This window comes from Eptatretus burgeri, chromosome 14 (assembly GCF_056783735.1).
Source record: "Eptatretus burgeri isolate ZD-2024b chromosome 14, Ebu_testis_v1, whole genome shotgun sequence".
NCBI lineage: Eukaryota > Metazoa > Chordata > Myxini > Myxiniformes > Myxinidae > Eptatretus > Eptatretus burgeri.
In genome coordinates, this window is record NC_140974.1 from 66,121,542 (window position 1) to 66,144,081 (window position 22,540).

The 22,540-nt window shown below is 44.6% G+C and overlaps 1 protein-coding gene across 5 annotated transcripts in view; it reads right to left on the reverse strand.

Moving 5' to 3' along the window:
* DAGLA (diacylglycerol lipase alpha) overlaps window positions 1–22,540 on the reverse strand; it is a 54,830-nt gene that overhangs the window by 12,418 nt on the left and 19,872 nt on the right. For all 5 annotated transcript variants that reach the window (XM_085855324.1, XM_085855320.1, XM_085855323.1 and 2 more), the window contains 8 exons: window positions 22,235–22,322; window positions 21,613–21,747; window positions 14,197–14,274; window positions 5,553–5,677; window positions 5,193–5,352; window positions 4,053–4,136; window positions 3,519–3,596; window positions 3,159–3,239 (listed from right to left, as the gene is read on the reverse strand). In XM_085855324.1, coding sequence (XP_085711450.1) covers window positions 3,159–3,239; window positions 3,519–3,596; window positions 4,053–4,136; window positions 5,193–5,352; window positions 5,553–5,677; window positions 14,197–14,274; window positions 21,613–21,747; window positions 22,235–22,322 — 829 coding nt within the window. The remainder of the gene's footprint in view (window positions 1–3,158; window positions 3,240–3,518; window positions 3,597–4,052; window positions 4,137–5,192; window positions 5,353–5,552; window positions 5,678–14,196; window positions 14,275–21,612; window positions 21,748–22,234; window positions 22,323–22,540) is intronic.

The window sequence follows — 22,540 nt, forward strand, 5'->3', positions numbered from 1 at the left end:
TTCGAGCTCGGCTTGTTTTGGTCCGGTCCAATTTGTGCCGTTCGAGCTCGGCTTGTTTTGGTCCGGTCCAATTTGTGCCGTTCGAGCTCGGCTTGTTTTGGTCCGTTCCAACTTGTGCCGTTCGAGCTCGGCTTGTTTTGGTCCGGTCCAATTTGTGCCGTTCGAGCTCGGCTTGTTTTGGTCCGGTCCAATTTGTGCCGTTCAAGCTCGGCTTGTTTTGGTCTGGTCCAATTTGTGCCGTTCAAGCTCGGCTTGTTTTGGTCCGGTCCAATTTGTGCCGTTCAAGCTCGGCTTGTTTTGGTCTGGTCCAATTTGTGCCGTTCAAGCTCGGCTTGTTTTGGTCTGGTCCAATTTGTGCCGTTCAAGCTCGGCTTGTTTTGGTCTGGTCCAATTTGTGCCGTTCAAGCTCGGCTTGTTTTGGTCCGTTCCAACTTGTGCCGTTCAAGCTCGGCTTGTTTTGGTTAAGTCCAATTTGTGCCGTTCGAGCTCGGCTTGTTTTGGTCCGGTCCAATTTGTGCCGTTCAAGCTTGGCTTGTTTTGGTCCGTTCCAATTTGTGCCGTTCAAGCTCGGCTTGTTTTGGTTTAGTCCAATTTGTGCCGTTCGAGCTCGGCTTGTTTTGGTCCGGTCCAATTTGTGCCGTTCGAGCTCGGCTTGTTTTGGTCCGGTCCAATTTGTGCCGTTCGAGCTCGGCTTGTTTTGGTCCGGTCCAATTTGTGCCGTTCGAGCTCGGCTTGTTTTGGTCCGTTCCAACTTGTGCCATTCGAGCTCGGCTTGTTTTGGTCCGGTCCAATTTGTGCCGTTCGAGCTCGGCTTGTTTTGGTCCGGTCCAATTTGTGCCGTTCAAGCTCGGCTTGTTTTGGTCTGGTCCAATTTGTGCCGTTCAAGCTCGGCTTGTTTTGGTCTGGTCCAATTTGTGCCGTTCAAGCTCGGCTTGTTTTGGTCTGGTCCAATTTGTGCCGTTCGAGCTCGGCTTGTTTTGGTCCGGTCCAATTTGTGCCGTTCGAGCTCGGCTTGTTTTGGTCCGGTCCAATTTGTGCCGTTCGAGCTCGGCTTGTTTTGGTCCGGTCCAATTTGTGCCGTTCGAGCTCGGCTTGTTTTGGTCCGTTCCAACTTGTGCCGTTCGAGCTCGGCTTGTTTTGGTCCGGTCCAATTTGTGCCGTTCGAGCTCGGCTTGTTTTGGTCCGGTCCAATTTGTGCCGTTCAAGCTCGGCTTGTTTTGGTCTGGTCCAATTTGTGCCGTTCAAGCTCGGCTTGTTTTGGTCTGGTCCAATTTGTGCCGTTCAAGCTCGGCTTGTTTTGGTCTGGTCCAATTTGTGCCGTTCAAGCTCGGCTTGTTTTGGTCTGGTCCAATTTGTGCCGTTCAAGCTCGGCTTGTTTTGGTCTGGTCCAATTTGTGCCGTTCAAGCTCGGCTTGTTTTGGTCCGTTCCAACTTGTGCCGTTCAAGCTCGGCTTGTTTTGGTTTAATCCAACTTGTGCCGTTCAAGCTCGGCTTGTTTTGGTCTGGTCCAATTTGTGCCGTTCAAGCTCGGCTTGTTTTGGTCTGGTCCAATTTGTGCCGTTCAAGCTCGGCTTGTTTTGGTCCGTTCCAACTTGTGCCGTTCAAGCTCGGCTTGTTTTGGTCTGGTCCAATTTGTGCCGTTCAAGCTCGGCTTGTTTTGGTCTGGTCCAATTTGTGCCGTTCGAGCTCGGCTTGTTTTGGTCCGGTCCTATTTGTGCCATTCAAGCTCGGCTTGTTTTGGTCTGGTCCAATTTGTGCCGTTCAAGCTCGGCTTGTTTTGGTCTGGTCCAATTTGTGCCGTTCGAGCTCGGCTTGTTTTGGTCTGGTCCAATTTGTGCCGTTCGAGCTCGGCTTGTTTTGGTTCAGTCCAATTTGTGCCGTTCGAGCTCGGCTTGTTTTGGTCCGGTCCAATTTGTGCCGTTCAAGCTTGGGTTGTATTGGTGCAGTCCAACCACGACTCGCTGCACCACCATTTTCCACAACAATCACCACAATTTCTGGTATGTGTTATATATTTCTGACATTTTGAGCATTACTATTAATATTTTATCACAACCTTATCAAATTGCTCTTAAATCTTTGTTGAAAAAATGTTTGCCGCATTCTTCAGTGTGTTTTCTAGTCATGTCTTGGGGCCAAAATGTTTTCCATGTAAACGTATCTCCAATTATGTAATGGCAGTTAATGAGAAAATAGGGTTCGATCGACGGAATTTTGTTTTACGCACAACTTTTCAAGAACATTTATACAGTACTCGTCCTCCATAAATCGAGGGATGGGCACATACAGTATTGTCAAATGGTAATTGATGGACCATGCAAGGTGTTTTATGTGCTTAACAGAAACGTGTGCAAAAACCTTCTGGCAATCTAGTGAGAATTGGAGAACTTCCCCTTCATATTGACCAAAGGCCTGTCAACTTCTGTCAACTCTTGAAATATGTTGCACAACAATGATGTCTTTCCTTAAATTTGATGTGAGGACAACTAATAGATAACAAATTTTGATCGATTAATAAATGTCTTGTCTTTTCATTCAGAAAGAGAAAGAAAAAAAACAGTGCAGAGTATCGTGTTTAATCTTCCCTAACAGGCCCAATTATTCCCACCTTGTTGGGTCGGCTACAGGGTAAAGCTTTTGGCCCAAGTCTTTCACGAACCGGCTGGCCAAGACCGATATTGTACCGACTGTGGCAGAAATTTGTAATTTGTTCCTGGTGCCAGTGATGGATTGCCTACTCTTCGCAAAGGACACCATGCGATCTTTCACGTCCAGCAACTAGTACTGGCAGATGGGACGTCAATTCAACATCCATTTGAGGGGACGGCACACACATTGATCAATCACCCTGCCCGTGAAACACCGGGATGGCAGTTTATAGCCGGGTCGAGATTCAAACCCAAGCTGAGCAGCTCAAAGGTGAGTGTGCGCATCTCTAAACCATCCTGCCAGCATGTAGAATGTTATTCTCAATGACCCCATTAAATTGCTTTCTCAGTGGATTCTGTTTTCATTGTCTTTGTTTTTATTAGATAAATTGTTTTGTTTTTGTTTTTTTTCTCAAATTCATTTCAAAATTTAGGCTCAATTATTTTTTTATTCCAGTTAAGGATAATATTAATGCTGAGTTTTATCATCATAGCCATTGTTTACTGTACCAGATCTCTCCCAAATGCCTGCGACAAGATCATTTCTTCTTCCAGTTTCTTCTTCACATATTTTGCCGATAGCACCATGCCCTGGGGGATGGACCGTGTGGTGTGGAGTTAGTAGGGAAAGGTTGTTATTAATTCGTTGAATTTTAAGTGAGGGTCATACATGCTACATATGGACGCACTAACCAAGAATCCTCTTACTATAGCAAGAAGACTTTTTACTTCCCTATGTATTTTGTCTCTTAGATTTCCCGACTAATTGCAATATCAAATGGGAAGTTTTCTGGTAAAGTGATAAATAGATCAATAATAATGATGATGATTAAAAAACAACAACCTAACATTGAAACATTATTTTTTTACCCGATGCCCGAGCCATGTACCCTGATGTCCTTCAACTGGCAAATGCTCAGCATCGCCTGAGAGGTCTGTAAGAGCATCCTGCACACACACAGATGGACAAACATCATGTAGTCCATACTGCACACATAGTCCCATGAGTTAAAATACAAGCTAAGTAAGGTTTTGAAGGAAGAGAAAAATAAATCTTATGAAGAGGTAGAAGAAGGTAAATCAAGAAGGAGCAAAAAGAGGAACTTGAGAGGATCGAAGTGGAGAAAGAAAGGAGAAAATGCATCGGAGGAAATAGATACAAAAGGAAAGAATATGTGTACGAAATAAACAATGAATGGAATGGGTTAAAATTCCTCTATTTTGTGAGTTTTGTTCGCTCTGAGATCAGAGAGAACGAGGTCCTCAATGATGAATCAAGCTTTGATCATAATGAAATTACCGTTCTTTGTGGGATTTTTAAAATAAAAAAAGATGTATGAAAGATGGCAAGCCATTGCATTTCTGATGACAGATTCTGGACTGCTCCAAAAATTAAGTTCCAACCTTCAATGATAGCGTCCCTCGTACGCTTATGACAACCTTCTTCTTTTCGTGGTCGACAGCAACGAAAAATGGTGTTTCATAAACCTGCAGCAGAGGAGGTCAATGTTGGATCTTAATTTTAAACAAATCTTAGGAGGCTTTGGAGGCCATGTTAGATACCGGGGAATTTTGGAGGCCATGGTAGAGACCAGGCAAATTTGGAGGCCATGTTGGAGACTGGAGAACTTTGTAGACCATGTTAGAGACCGGGGAACTTTGGAGGCCATGTTAGAGACCGGGGAACTTTGGAGGCCATGTTAGCGACCGGGGAACTTTGGAGGCCATGTTAGAGACTGGGGAACTTTGGAGGCCATGTTAGAGACCGGGGAACTTTGGAGGCCATGTTAGCGACCGGGGAACTTTGGAGGCCATGTTAGAGACCGGGGAACTTTGGAGGCCATGTTAGCGACCGGGGAACTTTGGAGGCCATGTTAGAGACTGGGGAACTTTGGAGGCCATGTTAGAGACCGGGGAACTTTGGAGGCCATGTTACAGACCCGGAAAATTTGGAGGCCATGTTAGAGACCATGGAACTTTGGAGGCCATTGAAGTTTGGAGGCCATAGTAAAGACCAGGGAAATTTGAAGGCCATGGTAGAGACTGGGGAACTTTGGAGGCCATGTTACAGACCCAGAAAATTTGGAGGCCATGTTAGAGACCGTGAACTTTGGAGGCCATGTTAGAGACCGGGGAACTTTGGAGGCCATGTTAGCGACCGGGGAACTTTGGAGGCCATGTTAGAGACCGGGGAACTTTGGAGGCCATGTTAGAGACCGGGGAACTTTGGAGGCCATGTTACAGACCCGGAAAATTTGGAGGCCATGTTAGAGACCGGGAACTTTGGAGGCCATGTTAGAGACCATGGAACTTTGGAGGCCATTGAAGTTTGGAGGCCATAGTAAAGACCAGGGAAATTTGAAGGCCATGGTAGAGATGGAGAACTTTGTGGTCAGTGGTTGAGATTTTGGAGGTTCAACCATTTATAAACCATGGTTGAAAATAGAAATCTGATATTTATGGTTAATATCAAGTTGACCTTGGAAGTGCCAACTGATTCAAAAAAAAAAAAAAAACTTTCAAAAGAAATAAATTTGTGCTTACTGCATCATGGAAAGAAGCAAAGACGATGTCAATGGAGCTGAGGCCTCGATCTGCAAAATGGCGTCGGATGGCAGCGCTATGGCATGAGCAACTGTTGTCTTCCTCCAATGTCACCGTGGGTGCGTATCGATGTTTTCGGCAGCATGGAAGGCAGCAGCAGCTGCAACAACATCCTTATGCTTCAAGAGGGAAGAACTATATATTTTCATGAAAGTCTTGAGATGTACAAGTCAGCTGGAAGTTAATGAAACCAGTCAATAGATAAATCAGATGGAATAGATATTTTAAATGATCATAGAAGTTGTTCGAAGATCCGAAAAAAGCCAAGCGGGCTGAGGAAACAAGTGAGATGGAACTTACGAACAGGAGGCAAGCAGATGGCAAATGCCAGTGGCAGGGTGGGTAACGAGGTAAAGTGGCCAGCCATACGCAGCGAGTGCATAATTCATGAAGTAGCACACATCCTTGTAGTGCAACATCACTGACTAAGAAACAGGAGGAGGAAATAAAGCAGTTGAAATCAGGGTATACCAGTGGAAGTGGGAGATAGCATAATAGAAAGGCACATTTCATACATGAGGTCCAAAAAATCTCAAACAAGAAAAAAAAATTTAACGGACGAGGTACACAGACAAGAGATAAAAAACGATGTTCTTTTTGCATACATAGCCGACGCTCATGGAAGAGCGAGCTCACTGAACGGATCAGGATGGAACAGTAAAATCAGGCATGCATGGAGAAGCAAACTCCAAGGAGGAAAAACTGGAGAATTAGGAGGGATATGGGTGTGGTTAACGAGGGTGAAAAAGATCATGGTTTTGGTTGGGGACGATCTGAGGTGGAGGTGAACAACTGTCTTGAAGACCTGGAGGGAAGAATGAGAATGAAAAGTATGTGGAAGTTGATTCCACAGGCAGGAAAAAGAGGAACAAATGAATGGAGGTGAGCAGTGATCCTGGATTTAGGTAGTTTCACCAGAAGGGGGTTGATGGTGGACCAGAGGAGCCCTGCGGCAACCTGGGGGAGAGACAAAGCACAGAAAGAACAGAGAGTGCAAGACCAGAAGGTAGGCAGTAGAAGACAGACAACCGACCTGTCTCCGATGGCGAAGTGATAAGCCTATAGATTCAGCTTCAATGTGGAAGATTCCAATGATCTTGATGGCCTTAATTTCCACAGCTTCAAGCTGAGCAGAATGTGAGTCAGGGGAGCCAGCCAAGAGGGGAGAGCAGCACTCCATCAAGCTGCCGATGAAGGCCATGTAGGTCGATAAGAGTTCAGTTGTGCAAAGGAAGGAATTTGTACAACAGAGGATGCCCAGTTGGTGGCTGGCTTTGGAAACCAATGTTGAAATGTGGTTTTCCCAAGATAGATTGTGGCTGACAGTGAGACACAGGAGGTTGAATGACTGAACCTCCTCAAAAGGATTGTTGAAGTCGATGCAGGGAAGGAGGAGTTGCCAGATGGTTCTTTCGGAGAGAGACAGTGAGGCTGCAGCCTGTCTGTCTGAAGGATTATGGATGTCATGACAGAGGATAGAATCATCAGCAAATAGAAAGAGAGGATTTTCCAGTTAGTCACAGAGATCATTGATGAAGATCAGGAATAGGACTAGGCCCAGAACACTGCCTTGGGGCACCCCAGCATTAACAGGGAGAGGAGATGAAAGGAATCCATTGAGTGCTACATGTTGGCTACGTTGGAGTCATCTATCTATAATTCCAGCAATCTCTGTATGTGTGTCTGCGACCGCAGTTTCTCAAAAACCACTGGTCCGATCTGATTGAAACTTGCCAGGAATATTGCCGGGGCCCTGCGGATGTGCCTTTTTAGGGTTTGATATTAATCGGACGAGCAGTTCCCAAGTTACGGCCATTTATTTGCCAGCAATGACAGGACACGGTGCTATGACGTCACAATTCCGCTTCTTCTTTTTTTTCCCTGCACGATTGACGTCACAATTATTCTTCTTCTTCGTTTGATATGATGTCACAATTGACACTGGGGACCTGAGTATGTGCCTCCACATTGGATCACTCTCAAGGTAGGTATGGAAACGGCCTGTGTGGTTGTTGTTTTACGCACGTACGGGCACGCACCTACAGGCACGCATGTACGGGCACGTGAGAGCGAAGGAACAGCCTGTGTGGTTGTTGTTTCTGGCACGCAGTTTGAAAGTTTTTTTAAATTTTTTTGTTTGCACGTACGGCCACGCACGTACGGGCACGCACGTACGGCCACGCACGTACGGCCACGCACCTACGGCCACGCACCTACGGCCACGCACCTACGGCCACGCAGCTACGGCCACGCACCTACGGCCACGCACCTACGGCCACGCACCTACGGCCACGCACTAGTAAGATTTTAAAAAGCAAGCAATTTGAATGAAAGAAGAAAGAGGGTAAGCGAGATAAAAATGAAGGAAGCGATAAGATGTGGAGAGGAAGTAAGGTCAGGTCAGCTATGGGAGCATGCGCCAGAGCAGTGCGCTCACTTTCTGCCATACTCCAGGGGCCTACGTCTGGCTATCCCCCAGGCAGATGCCTGGCCCATCCCGATCTCCTTGAGATGCCAATCGACCTGCTGCAACCATGAGGCACGTGGTCAGCCCATTGGCCTCCTCCACACACAAGGCTCCCATGCTGAGAGAATCTCGTGAGCAGGATCAACATCAGGTAAATGAGCCATGTGTCCATACAGCTGCATCTAAAGCTCATGGACTAACAAATCTCATCCGAGTCTCTCTCAGCAACCGCTCATTGGACATAAAGTCTGACCAGTGATAACCAGGATTCTCCGAAGAGACCCAGTACCGAAGGAGTTAAGTCTCCATCTTAGATCTTTGGTCAGAGTCCAAGTCTCACATCTGTAGAGCAAGACTAGAAACACCAAGGACTTAAAGACTCAGACTTTCATCTTCCTGCATTTGTACCGACAATGCCACACCTCATGATCCAGTGAATCCATGACTCACCAGGCCCCTGCAGATATCCATGGACCTGTGGCTCAAAACATGCAGAGACATGAATATCACTGGCAAGGTAAGTGAATCTCTCAGTGACCTTAACATCCTCTTAACAAACGGGTAGAGACAAGATAGCAGCATCAGTGGTGTAGTCTAGGTTTTTGTAGCGAGAAAACTGTGATGATCCCCGAATCCCTCCCCGCCTTCGCCACATCTGTGTAGGAGCGACACCCCATAAGCACCATGGCACCAACACATACACTACATGCATCCACACACAATTGAGAGCATTCTACAAGACTGGGTATGTGTTATCAACAAATTATAGCAACAAAGACTATAACAGCTAATGACATTTACAGCTGGGAAGATTTAAACGCTTTGGACTAATTTTCTACCGTTTAGTGATCCCTAGTGATTTTGCATGGCAGGAGGATACAAATTAAAACAGTACGAGACTGGAATAGTCTGAATGCATCAGGTGTCAGAACCCCCAATGTTGACACTTCCAAGAGAGCTTTGTGCGGCTAGTTTGCATGTAATCACCAGGTTCAAGTGCACGAGTCTTCAGCATTGAAGTTAAGCACTAAATTGGATGAAGATTTAAAAAAAGAAATGAGCTATGGTGTGAACAATAGCACTATGAGGATGAGGCATAAGCCTAAGCCAAACTCAAGGGAAGGCAATAGCACACTAGGCCTAATAGTCATTGTCATGGGCCAATCAATGGTTCACAGCTAACTGACAATATTATTGCCTGGACCTGAAATATATATATATACATACTGTATAATCCGAAAACAGAATTCAAAAATAACTTTCCGTTCGTTCGTCAGAGCCGTTGGAGTGAATTTGCATATTTTTCCACCGCTGCCTTTAAAATCTCGAATTTAATCATTACAAGTCACAGAGCTTAGTGTAACTCCTTATTTTGTCAGTCTATCCTTCCTCTATGTCCTCATGCCGACGGAAAAATTATTTGGATGATGGCGGAAGAGAAATTCCTTCCGGAATGTTATTTTTCCCAGTACGAAATGCAAGCTGCGGCTAAACTGCGAAACATAAGCCGTTTTTAATCAGATTTTCGAGGTAATCTCATTACCACCCGATAGATACTGATAAATCCGAAAACAGATTGAAAATGTTTCGTTCCCTTCGATGGCGAGGCGCCGAAATGTACGCGGCCCGCCAACAATCGTTTTTTTTCTGTAATTTAATCATCACAAGTCCTACAACCAAATGATACCTCTCGTTTCGTAGGTCAATACCTCACCTACCTCCAAGTACCGATGAAAAAAATTATTTACATTAACCGCCGCTAAAGGGAATTAATCAGCGCATTTTGTTTCCTATTCTCAAAGTACCGAAAGCGGCTTTAGTCGCCAAAACACCAAAAATCCTCCGATTTTCACCTGGTTTTCTACGTTGGGATTTAGACGATGGCTGTCGACTGCGAAATCTGAAAACAGAATTCCAAAATATCTTTCCGTTCGTTCGTGAGAGCCGGGAGTGAAACTGCATCACAGCCGTAAGGCCAAACGTTAATCGAATAGGCCAGCGGCGCGGTCCTTTATTCGCTCATAGCTCGACAACACAAAGTCACACAAATTCAACACACAGATCATCGTGCAGGTGATAACGTCAGGCATCCGGCGATATCAGTTATAAAGGTGGAAGAAGCCATTTTGGTCGCTAAAGGGGCCCCGAACCGTTGCGGCCTACAACTATCCTAGGCGTGACGCTCTGGGCCGCGAAGTCGCGATTTCTTTAAATACTCATAAAATGACGATACAAATTCCGAAAACGTCCAAACATACCTCAAAATGGTCAGGTAGTTTTCCGTCCTCCCTGAGCTCGCCTTAGGATAGACCAATAATTAATTGGCCAATCCCCCACTCCCCCCCCCTATTTATAGAGAGATTAACTAATTTGTATGCGACTTTCACTTACCAGGTGTAGAATTAGCATCAGGCTGCTCCTTTTCTGTAGTTTCTGTAGTGTCATCCGAAGCGGCAGTAACTTCAGGGCCAGGTTTACGAAAACACTCAAAGAGTGTAGTTTGCTTTCTTTTCATAATGTTAGCTAATTAAAAACTTGCAACGCTAGCTACTGTCAAACACGTGTTCATCGTTGGTAGGTGCGTGAGCGTGACATCAGGTCTAGGTCACGTGTCACAGCCAGTGAGCCACCGCGTTTCACGCTTCGCAACAGCACCGCACTGGAGTGGAGGTGAATTTTATGAATGGAGATGAATGAAGTAGATGGCTTCCCCTGCAAGGTATATTTTATTGCAGTTATACTCTACCCGGTATGTGGGAACAAAATCAATGAACTGAAAGTTCTGTCACAAAACTATATCGTTACATATCCTTGCGCAGTTTTAAGTGGGGATACGGAAATCCTGGAGCTTTCTTAGTGGGTATACAGCGTATACCTGCGTATCACAGACTACACCACTGAGCAGCATCCAATATGTTGCAAACCCTGGATCTTAGTTGTGACCAAGAAAACCCATAATCCCAGCAGCTCTGAATCCTCAATCAGCTCATCGAGGGCCTCCAAAAGGATATCTAGTCTCTGCAAAGATGACTGCATCATCTGCAAAATCAAGGTCAGAGATCTTGACATTCCCAAATGATGCACAACAGCTTGATCTCTATGACATCCTCCCCAGAATCCAGTCCATACAAGTGCTGAAAAGTGTGGGGGCCAGTACACACCCCTAAAGAACTCCATTAACAACTGGAAATAAGTTGGAGATGGAACCCCCACACCTCACAGCACTCTCAGTCCCAGAGTATAGTTCAGAAATCAGATTGATCAGTTTTGGTGGCACCCCACGAAGACCATGAATCCTTCAAAGGGCATCCCTATTCACTGAATCATATGCTTTGCAGAGACCAACATATGCTGCGAGCAGCCCCTGCTGAAACTCTTATCTGCGTTTGGTGAGGACCCGAAGAGCAAGGATAGGCCAATCGTTGACCTCTTTGATGTAAAGCTCGACTGCACTGGGTGCTGGTGCTGATGCAGATGGTGGCGAGCCCGAGCGAGAATTGTCTGAACAAAGACCTTGCTTGGCACCGAGAGCAGCGTCCCACCTCGGTAGTTGTTACAGTCCTGGCAAGCACCCTTTCCTTTCCAGAGAGGGACAAGGCCCCTCTTCCAGTCAGATGTAATGATGCCTGTGTTCAAAACAGAGCAGAGAACTGCATGCAATGACATGAGTACAACATTTCCATAAGTGTTGAGAAGTTCAGCATGGATGCCACAGATCCCAGGAGATTTACCCCCCTTTCAACTGCTTCACCACAGCCTGTGTTTCCACAAACGAAGGTAGTGCACAGTTGATTGGAGGGTCAGCAATCGGGACAGTTACACCCCTGACAACCAACTCAACAGCTGGTGGATCAGCCTGGTACAGCCACTCAAAGTAACCGGCCCAGCGGACCTTCACTTCTGACTGCTCTGTCAAGAGCCCACCACCCTCCGCTCTAATGGCTCCGCTCTAATGGTTCTAATGAACGGATTTGGAGGAACGCAATGCACAAATTTCTTTGAAAGCAGGATGAGAGTCACTTGACTACATGTGATGCTCCACCATCAATCCGTCCATCCATCGGGACCATACTCTGTGCAGAGCGTTGGTGCTACTTCAGCAGTGTCCTTGACTATCGGGCACAATCCTGGATTGGTTGCCACTCCAGCACAGGATAACAACTAGCTGGCACTCATTTTGCCGACCTCGGAAGGATGACAGGCAGAGTCAACCCCACCTAGCATTAATTCAACGGGGAGTGGGATTTGAACTCAGGATCCAAGTATCCCAAGCACATCACCCTAACCATTAAGCCAACACCAGGCATATGCTCTACCAGTCTACCCCTTCACAGATTCCTCGCACATAGGCCTCCTTGTCTGCCCTCAGTGCATGTACAGTTTTATACCTCAACTCCCTGAATAGCTCAGCTCTGCCATTAAGCCTGGCCCTGTGACTCTGGTCAATGGTATGGTCAATGGTCAAACTCTGGTCCCTTGGGAGACAAAGTTCATCTTTACCTGATGGTGGGTTCCAAAACATCCACAGTCAACATCAAGGATGGTACTCTTGAAGGCACTCCACAACTCTTCAGGATTCGCCAAAACACCCAGACCCCCCAAATCCCCACTCAGCCTGTTCACAAACTCTTCAGCTACTCTCTCATCTTTGAGCTTGCCAACACCCAGCCTCGGCTGGGATAGTTCCATTCTCCCGGATTTAAGCTGAAACTTCAGAATTGCTACAACAAGCCTGTGGTCAGTATTGTGGAACTGAGTACTCCGGTCGACCCTGCAGTTCTGAAGCATTCTTCAGCGACCATCAACGAGCACATGGCCAATCTCCTTTGTCACACCACCAGCGTTGGAATACCAAGTCAAGCGATGAGGCTGTGGGCTCTGAAACAATGAACCAGCCACTCTAAGTCCACGACTTCTTGCAAAGTCAAGGAACTTGGTGCTATTCCGGTTCACAGTTCCAGACCCACATGCCTGGTGTTGGCTTAATGGTGAGGGTGGTGGGCTTGGGATCCTAGGATCTTGAGTTCAAATACCCCTCAGCTGTTGAATTAACACCAGGTGGGGTTAACTCTGCATGTCATCCTTCCGAGGTTGGCAAAATGAGTGCCAGCTTGCTGGTATCCTGTGTTGGAGTGGCGACCTGTCCAGGATAGTGCCCAATAGCCAAGGATACTGCTTAGGCAGCACCAACGTTCTGCACAGAGTATGGTCTCAATGGATGGATGGATGGATGGTTCCAGACCCATGGGGACAAACACATGTCTCATCACTATCCTTTCATTGTCAGTCAATGCATTGAAATCCCCAAGACGAGAAGAGTATCTCACCTGGGGCACAGATCAACCACAGACTTCAACATAGCATAGAATGCCTCCTTCACCGTGAGATCACTCGCCTCAGTCAGAACATATACAGAGACCAGGGAAATTTACAACCAAGGAGTGACAAATACGAATTTCGACAAGGTATACACAAAAAAATTTTAAATCCTCAGTCTCATCATACACTTGTTGACCGATGTTACCTCAATCATCATGGGAGTCAGCTTATTGGACACAGCTACAGCAACTCCTTGGGCATGATAACCATCAGAGCAACCAGACCAGTAGTAGGAGTAACTACCTGCTGTGATCCTACCACTATCTGGTCTGTGAACTTTAGAGTGCTACAATACTGATCTTCAAATACTGGACCTCAGATGATAGCAGAGATAGGTGATCATTCTCTCTTACGGATAGGACATTCCAGGCACCCACCCAAAGGAACTGCCTCAGGTTAACCAGAGGAGACTGCCATCTGGTGGACGACAGCTCAGCACCACGCTGGCACACACCACTGCAAAAAATGGGGGTCCCGAAAGCTTTGCCCCAATCCCATCATCCGGTGACCTGCCCTGCAAAGGGCACCTGCACAGGAGATACTCTCACGGAGTGGGTTTTCAGTATTTTTTGCAGAATGAAGTGTTTTTCGGTAGCTGGAGTGCAAATCCTGACACCAACCTCCTATAAAGAGGTACCAAACTGCAGGAGGACTTCAGCAGACACAGTTGGGCATCATATATGGATGGCCATTGGCTCACAAGAAGATCCTCCGCTCTTTGACAGGTTTTAGTTTTAATCCTGCTTGGTGTCCATATCCATACACCTTCCTCACCAGGAATCCTGTTGGGGGAGACAGTTTAGTCGCCAACAACCTGTCCATGAAACAGGTTTCCATGATACCTGTAGCAAGTCACATATCTGATCTGACCTGGCCTGACAAATAGTAACAGAGGAAGTAAGAAAGACATTAACAAGGTGAGTGAGGCAAAAAACAAAATCAGAGGAAATCATTGAATGAAATAGATATAAAGTGAATTGAAAGACAAAAACGACACAATGTAGCTGGATATAAATTGTTATATATTCACAGGTTTTATGGACGTTTGTTTTATTCTTTGTCTTAAATCATAAAGTTTGTATCTCTCCACCAACTCACTGGATCCTTGAGGTCCAAATATTTGGTGTGGCAGGTGATAGGAATTCCAGAAAGGAAGGCGATTATGTCATTGTTGGTCTGGAAAAAGAAGAAAATGACATTTATAATGAACCAGCAGAGCCTACCTGTTGCTTCACTGACAGACCAATTAGTCCTGTTTGCCAAAATTTGGGGGCGAGAAAAATTGCCGATATCGGCCAAGCGTGTGTGTGTGTGTGTGTGTGTGTGTGTGTGTGTGTGTGTGTGTGTGTGTGTGTGTGTGTGTGTGTGTGTGTGTGTGTGTGTGTGTGTGTGTGTGTGTGTGTGTGTGTGTGTGTGTGTGTGTGTGTGTGTTCATAAAGCATAACATTCTCTCTGCTAAGTCCCCTGCCACCACCCCTCTCTCTCTCATCCTTGCTCTACCCCTTCCCAATAAAGTGTAGCACCCTCCTCTCACTCTCTCTTTCTCTCTCTCTCTCTCTGTCCGTCTCTGGACGTATCCGGATGGTGATTATGTCTGGACAGTGGTTATGTCCGGGCAGGGTTTGTCTCCAGACGTGTCAGATGGTATTTATCTCCGGACGTGTGTGGATGGGAGTTTATCTCCGGATGTGTCCGGGCAGTGCTTATGTCTGTTCGCGAGTTTGTCTCCGGACGTGTCCGAGCAGTGTTTGGCTCCGGAGAGCTTGGCACCGGACACGTCCGTGTGGTGTTTGTATCCAAACGTGTCTGGTCGGTGTTTATGTCTGGACAGGAGTTTGTCTTCAGACGCGTCTGGTCGGTGTTCGTCTCCAGACATGTCCAAGCAGTGTTTGCCTCCGGACGCGTCCGGGGCGGTGTTTGTTTCTCAATCGATTAAGGATCCCTTTTCTGGTTTGTTGTTTTCTTGCTCGTGTACAAATCTCATCCGAGAGTCTGTTGAGCTTTTTACATACTCCGTTAGTCCTACACATGGTGTTCTGCGCATTGGGTTAAGCTCCACCAGACTGCGTCCTCCTTCTCGTCTCGGGAAGTACAAGCTCGGTTTGCATTGGTTTTTGTCTAACATCTTGTGAATAGTTGGAAGTTTCCTTGTTTTGGTGTCTCAATTGTTGATCTCCAATTGTGGCTAGTTTATAATTTCATAACTATATTGGAATACCATCACTGCAAGTTGGTTTATAGCTTTGTTTTGTTTCTTGAAGAGAAGGATGACTTCAGAATTAGTCTTATTCTGCGTAGACACTCTTTGCTGATTATTTTACGCATTTTTTGTGTTGTACTTGGGGGGCCTTGTTCTATTCTGAGGTATATGTAGGATGCTTCGTTTTTCTAGTTCCTGTATTTTTGTACTTTGATCGAATAAGATGTCTGTTCTTATTGTTTTTCCTTGTAAAAGTGTGCATTTGGCACATTTGTCAAGACCAAACTCTATTCGGATGCCCTCCGAGTTCTGCTTTACTAGCTTCAGTTGATCTGCCAATTTGTTATCATTCGGTGCAAAGAGTTTTAGTTCATCCATGTACAGTAGGTGTGTTACCTTTCATATTTCTTTGGTCATTTCTCTGTTGCCTGTCAGATTGTATCCGTGTCCTTGTTCATTGATGAGGTTACTCAGTGGGTCCAGAGCGAGACAAAACAGGAGGGGGGAAAGGCTCTCACCTTGTAAGATACCATGTCATATCTTTACTCCTGGGATTTCAATCTTTCCTTCCAAGTAAGGTAGTACCAGCATTGTGTTCCAGAGCATCATTGCTTTCTCAATCAGTGTGACTATTTGGGGGTCAATTTTGTGTCCCTGCATACATTTTATAATCCATGAATGTGTGACACTATCAAAAGCTTTTTTGTAATCTATCCAGGCTCTGGATAAGTTGGTTTGTCGGAGCTTGCAGTTTTTGAGTACGATTTTGTTAAACAATATATGATCTATTGTTTCGGGATTAAAATAGTGTTGCCTTCTGTAAACCATTCATCCAATTGCTGTTCCCCTTCGACGGGTTCGTTAAATGCTTGAGTGTAGTGAGGGTGGAGAGCATGTAGTTGCTTTAGCCAGAAGTTTGGAATCCTGTCTGGGCCTGGGAATTTGAAGTTTGGCACTTTTGTGAGATGTTTTCTATTTTTCTCTTCAACATTTGCCATTGGGTGCATTTCCTGTCGCTGTTGCTTTTTCTTTTCCAAGCATCATATCCAATTTGTTTCCTTATTGTATTATGCCTGGTGTTGGCTTAATGGTTAGGGTGGTGGGCTTTGGATCTATGATCCTGAGTTCAAACCCCACTCATCTGTTGAATTAATACCAGGTGGGGTTGACTCAGCCTGTCATCCTTCTCAGGTTAGCAAAATGAGTGCCAGAATGCTGGTATGCTGTGTCGGAGTGCCGACCTGTCCAGGATTGTGTCCAATAGCCAAGGAGTCTGCTTAGGCAACACCAATGCTCAACACAGAGTATAGTCTTGATGGATGGATGGATTCCTTGTTGTGTTCTTTTTCATCTTCAAATATGCCTTTCCAAAAATTTTCTAGGTCCTCTATTTTTAGAGGGGTTGTCACATGTTGTTTCTGTTTCCCGAGCTCTCAGTATAACTTTTTAGGGTTGTTTTCAAACTTTATTTTGATTTCTTCTGTTGTTGGCCTCATCATAGTTTTATATTTTCCCTGCTGTCTGTTGTATTTAGAGTTTATTATGGGCAGCTAATGGTTCTCGTCCATTGCTTTCTTTGTTGTATTTCTTTGTTATTTGACCAATTCTTTTCATAAGCTTTAGAATTCCGTTTCCCTTCTTGAATTGTGATATTTGTCCCGTTTCCACCCTCAATCGTTTTCTCTGCTTATCAAGTCTGTTTCTACGGTTATTTTCTCTTGGACATACAGTACTGCTGCAAAAGTCACATCGTTAATTTCTCTCAGATTCGGTGATTTTGGAAGCATTTTAGTGACTGCTTGATTTATTCTCCTTACTTGCATCTTCATGCCTGGTGTTGGCTTAATGGTTAGGGTGGTGGGCTTGGGATCCTAGGATCCTGAGTTCAAATCCCATTTTCTGTTGAATTAATACCAGGTGGGGTTGATTCTGCCTGTCATCCTTCTGAGGTCAGCAAAGTGAGTCCCGCCTTGCTGGTATCCCGTGTCGGAGTGGCGACCCATCCAGGATTGTGTCCAATAGCCAAGGAGACTGCTTGGGCAGCACCAATGCTCTGCACAGAGTATGGTCCTGATGGATGGATGGATTGTATCTTCAACTCTTTATTGTTGTTTATTTGGTGTCGATGTGGTGTTTGCTTGGGTGATATTAATTTGATTTCCTTGATTTTATTAGCCAGCTTGTCTTCTAACCTACACTGTTAATTGTCAATCTCCTCTTCCTCTTCGTCATTCTGTTGTTGTCCATTATTCTCCTCATTGTGATCTTTCCTTGTTGCTCTTTTTTGTTTTGTTTGCAAAGTTGTCATTTGACCTGAGTGAGTAACTTTGAGTTGATCTTTCTCTCAGGGGGCTTTTTGGCTTTCCATGTGAACACTGCCAGTTTCGGCTTGCATTTGAACGATCATTGGGGGATAGTGTTACGATTAAAAGAATGCAGTATAGGTTGTTAAAAGAACACCAGAACTTTACAAGGAAATCTAACAATCTAGCACAGGTGGAGGCCATTCAGCCCATCATGCCTGCACGAACACCATACTATTTTATCAACACAAGATCCAAAGAAGAAATACCAAAAAAAAAAGTTTTTAATTAATGAAATAATGTTTTTTTTGTAGTTTTTGTATATATTTTTTTCTTCCCCTCAGGGGAGGGGGCATGGGCTTGGTTAAAAACACACATCAACCACACAACCCCCTTTGACAAGACTCCCACAAACAGCACTCCATACACATGCACACAATCATCCATCAATGCTCAAACGACCTAAGACTGTCAACATCCCTATACCCCTCCATCTCCATAACTTCCAGGTACATATCTAATTTTAATTTAAACTTATTTAATTTTTCTGCTGTCACGACCTTTCCAGGGAGGCCATTCCATACATTAACTCCTCTCTGAGTAAAAGTCCCCCTGCCTTGCTACCGTCTTAACTCTCCTCTTCTTTACTCTCAGGCAATGGTGCCTGGTCCTATCACTGTCTACTCTGTTGAATAATTCATCTGCACTTATTTTATCTTCACCTTTCATTATCTTAAACATCTCAATCATATCTCCTCGTAACCGCCTCCTTTCTAGTGAATAAAGCCCTGTCTCCTTCAGCCCCTCCTCATAGCTGAGTCTAGCTTGGCCCAGAATCAATCTCGTAGCCCTGCGCTGAACCCTCTCTCTGGCATCTATGTCCTTCCGGAATTGTGGTGACCAGAACTGCACACAATATTGTATATGTGCCCCTCACTAAATTTCTATACAATTTTAACACCACCTCCGTTTGATTTCCAAATGATCCCCCTCCGAATACAATCTAAAACCCTATTTGTTTTACCTATAGCTGCCTGGCACTGTGATGCCTGCTTACCTCCCATATCTATAACCACCACCAGATCCTTCGCCTGTGTGACACGCTCCAAAATTACCCCTTACATCCTGTAATCTCTATTTTCATTGTTCTTTCCCATCTCCATCACCTTACACTTGCTCAGGTTAAATTCCATCTGCCAGTCTATTTCCTTATCTATGCAAGTATCAAAACTTTCCTGTATCTGATCACCACCCCCTCTGCTACCAATCTTACCTCCAAGCTTTGTGTCATCTGCAAATTTGGAAAGCTTACTCTTTACCCCATTATCCAAATCATTGCTGTAAATACTGAATAGTGATGGTCCGAGGACTGATCCCTGAGGTACCCCGCTACTTACATCCTCCCAGCAAGACATCCTCCCAATCACAGCCACTCTTTGCTTCTGATCACAAAGCCAGTTTGCAATCCAATTAGCTACCTGACCAGCCACTCCACAAGCCCTCACTTTGGCTAACAACCTCCGATGTGGTGCCTTATCAAATGCCTTATTAAAGTCTCGATATACTATGTCCACTGCCTTTCCATCATCCACCCAATCAAACACTGCTGCATGGAACTCTAAAATATTTGTTAAACTGGAACTGCCTTTGGTAAACCCATGCTGACAACCTTTAATTAGTTTGTATTTATTTAAATAGTTCCTCATTTGATCCATAATTAATGTCTCCAACACCTTCCTCACAACTGAAGTCAAACTAACAGGTCTTCAGTTTCCCAATTCTTCTCTGGATCCTTTCTTAAATAATGGTGTTACATTTGCTACTTTTCAATCCTCCAGTACCTGTCCTGACTCCAATGAGCAACTGAAAATATCCGTTAATATCTCGCTTACTTGCTCCTCAGCCACCTCCATCAATACTCTCGGGTGCATATTATCTGGACCCGGAGCCTGATCTACTCTTAGATGACCGAGCTGTTCCTTTACTTCCTCCACTCCAACCTGGATCTTCTGTAAAAGCCCTTCCTCACCACCTTCATAGATACTTTTACTGTTCTTGTGTAAAAGTTGAAGAAAAATACCTGTTTAATAATCCTGCCATCTTACTTTCATCACTAACCACTCTCCCGGTGCTATTCCTCAATGGGCCCACACTGTTCCTAACCTGTTATTTTCCCCTGATATACTTAAAGAAAGCCTTCCTATTATGTTTAATATTCTTAGCCATGTCCTTCTCATACTCTCTTTTGGCTTGCTGAGTTATTTTCTTAACTTGCCTCTGTTTACTCCGATAGTGATACAAGTCTAACTCCAGTCCTGTTATTTTAAACCTAATAAATGCCTTCTGCTTCTCCTTAATAGTGTTCCTCATCTCACTACTCAACCACCCTGATCCTTTCTGCTTCTAGTTTTACACTTCATTGGAATGTACTTACCCTCACTCTACACAATTGGTCCTTAAAAGTTTCCCATTTCTCTGATGATGATTGTCCTGTCGTTGGAGTTTCCCAATCTGCATCACCCAACTCTCTCCTCATACCCTCAAGGTTTACCTTCCTGAAATCTAATAGCCTTACCCTACTATCCTGAACTCTAACCCTTAACAGAATCTGTGCACACACAAAGTTATAATCACTTACTCCTAAATGCTCCCGACCTCCACCTCCTCCACCATATTGGGATCGTTACTTAAAAGGAGGTCGAACACTGTACTCCCCCTCGTGGGCTTATCTACAAACTGGGTTAAAAAGCAATCCTGGACTAAACCTAGGAAATCCTAATCTTCTCTGCCCTTTCCCTGTTCCTCCATCCAATCTATCCCTGGCAAGTTAAAATCCCCCATAATCAATACTCTTCCCTTACCACATGTCCTTTTGAATTCTTCATGTGCTTATCCTTCCTCCTCTTCCTTCACACCCAGAGCCCCATAAAAACATACTATCAGTATCTTACTGTTTTTACAATCTCTAATCTCTACCCATACAGAATCCTCTACATTTATTCCTTCCTTAATGTCACCCCTTTCTCTTGATACATTGTTGTCCTTTAACCAGATTGCTACTCCTCCTCCTATTCTCTCCTTCCTCTCACACCGATACACCTTGTAGCCTTCTAATCCAGTCCTCCAGTTACTCTCCTCCTTAAACCATCACTGCAACTATATCTATACAACTATATATAACTTTAAGATTGTTTTGGCATTCACAGAGGCCTTTATCTGACCTCTGATTCAGTCAGTCTGTGTTAACGGACTGTCTGATGCGACGGTCCAAAATTAAACAGCACTCAATTGTTTTCTCGTGAGGGCATTTTGGGGGTGTTGTGGTTAAAATACATGGATGCTGAATCTACCTTTGCTGGGGAAATGGCAATTCATATGGAGTGGAAAAAAAAATTGTCCACAGTAGTTTAAGCTGGGTAATATGCTTATTTGTATGTCATTAACCCTTAAGCCTGGTGTTGGCTTAATGGTTAGGGTGGTGGGCTTGGGATCCTAGGGGCTTGAGTTCAAATCCTCCTTCGCTGTTGAGTTAATCCCAGGTGGGGTTGACTCAGCCTGTCATCCTTCTGAGGTTGGCAAAATAAGTACCAGCTTGCTGGGATGATTGAGCCATTTGAATGATCCTGTGTCAGAGTGGTGACCCATCCAGGATTCTGCTCAATAGCCCAGGAGACTATGCAGAGCATTCATTGATTCTACTAAAGCAGAGTATGGTCCCAATGGATCTGGATATTTTTTGGTTAACCTTTGCAATCATATTTGGTACTCCATTCTTGTGATGCACTCTGCATGGTTGCACGTAACCATGTATACAATATATGTCAACAACAAAATATGAGATTATATTCTATATTGAAAAAAAATAGAGAAATGAAGTAATTCTAAAATACGAAAACGAGAATAAGGATAGATAAAGAGGAAATTATAAATAATAGCCAGTAAAAGTGGCATTAGGATTATCAAGTACGTGCCAATGCTACAATGAGTGTGAAATGCTCAGAATATGCCGACCTCATCGAGTACAGCGTGACGTTTTCGTCGTTGCTCCTGCCTCAAGAGCACAAGGCCTGCTATGAGGTCAGAGGGCACGAGGTCCAAATCTCTGAAGAATTCGGCAAAAAGCACGGCAACCTCGGAGTATGCGTCCTGTTGGAGATACTCGTATTAACCTAGTGCGTCCTGTTGGAGAGATTTGCATTAACCTATTGTGAGATCTTCATACTTCAAAAAGGATACGAGGTGGTTCAAATTTCACCTGCACTTTCGTTGATAGTTATTTTTTTAAGGGGGAGTAATATGTTAACAATTCAAGGGATTGCGTCTTCCTAATGTCGGCAACTATTATGAATAGACACGTGTCTCCGACAGCTTTAATGCACATTCTATAAACCAAGATGGCAGAAAATGGTGAAACATCGAATAATACATCAACTCTGTTGAAGTTAACTGACAAGTGGCTGCACAGTATGCTGATTATTGTCTGTTTTCCATCATAATCGACACTCACATTTCCTCATGCCAATTTTGACATCATCTCACAAATAATCAATTTCGGCAAAAGTCATGAAATACGCAAGGAAGTGTTTTCGTGGCTGGAATGAGCACAAAAACCTGAGGCCGAACGCAAGCTGACCGTCTGTGTATCTCGTGCACGTGAGCAACACGCGAAGAGACGCAGGCGCTGATGCCAACTGCTGGTTAGACCTTCCTCCATGCGGTGCCTACCAAAAATAAACAAATCAAGACAAATCAGTAAACTTCAAGCACAATAAGCACACATTCAAATAAATAAATAAACAACACTAAATTTTGCTTTGGTGTGGAGTTTTCCCTTCCTTTCAAAACTCATTCAAACTGTCCAGTTTTCCAAGTGTCCTTGAAACAACAAAATGTCATGCCATTACTTTGGCCGACAAATTAAAAATCAACCGTCATTAAA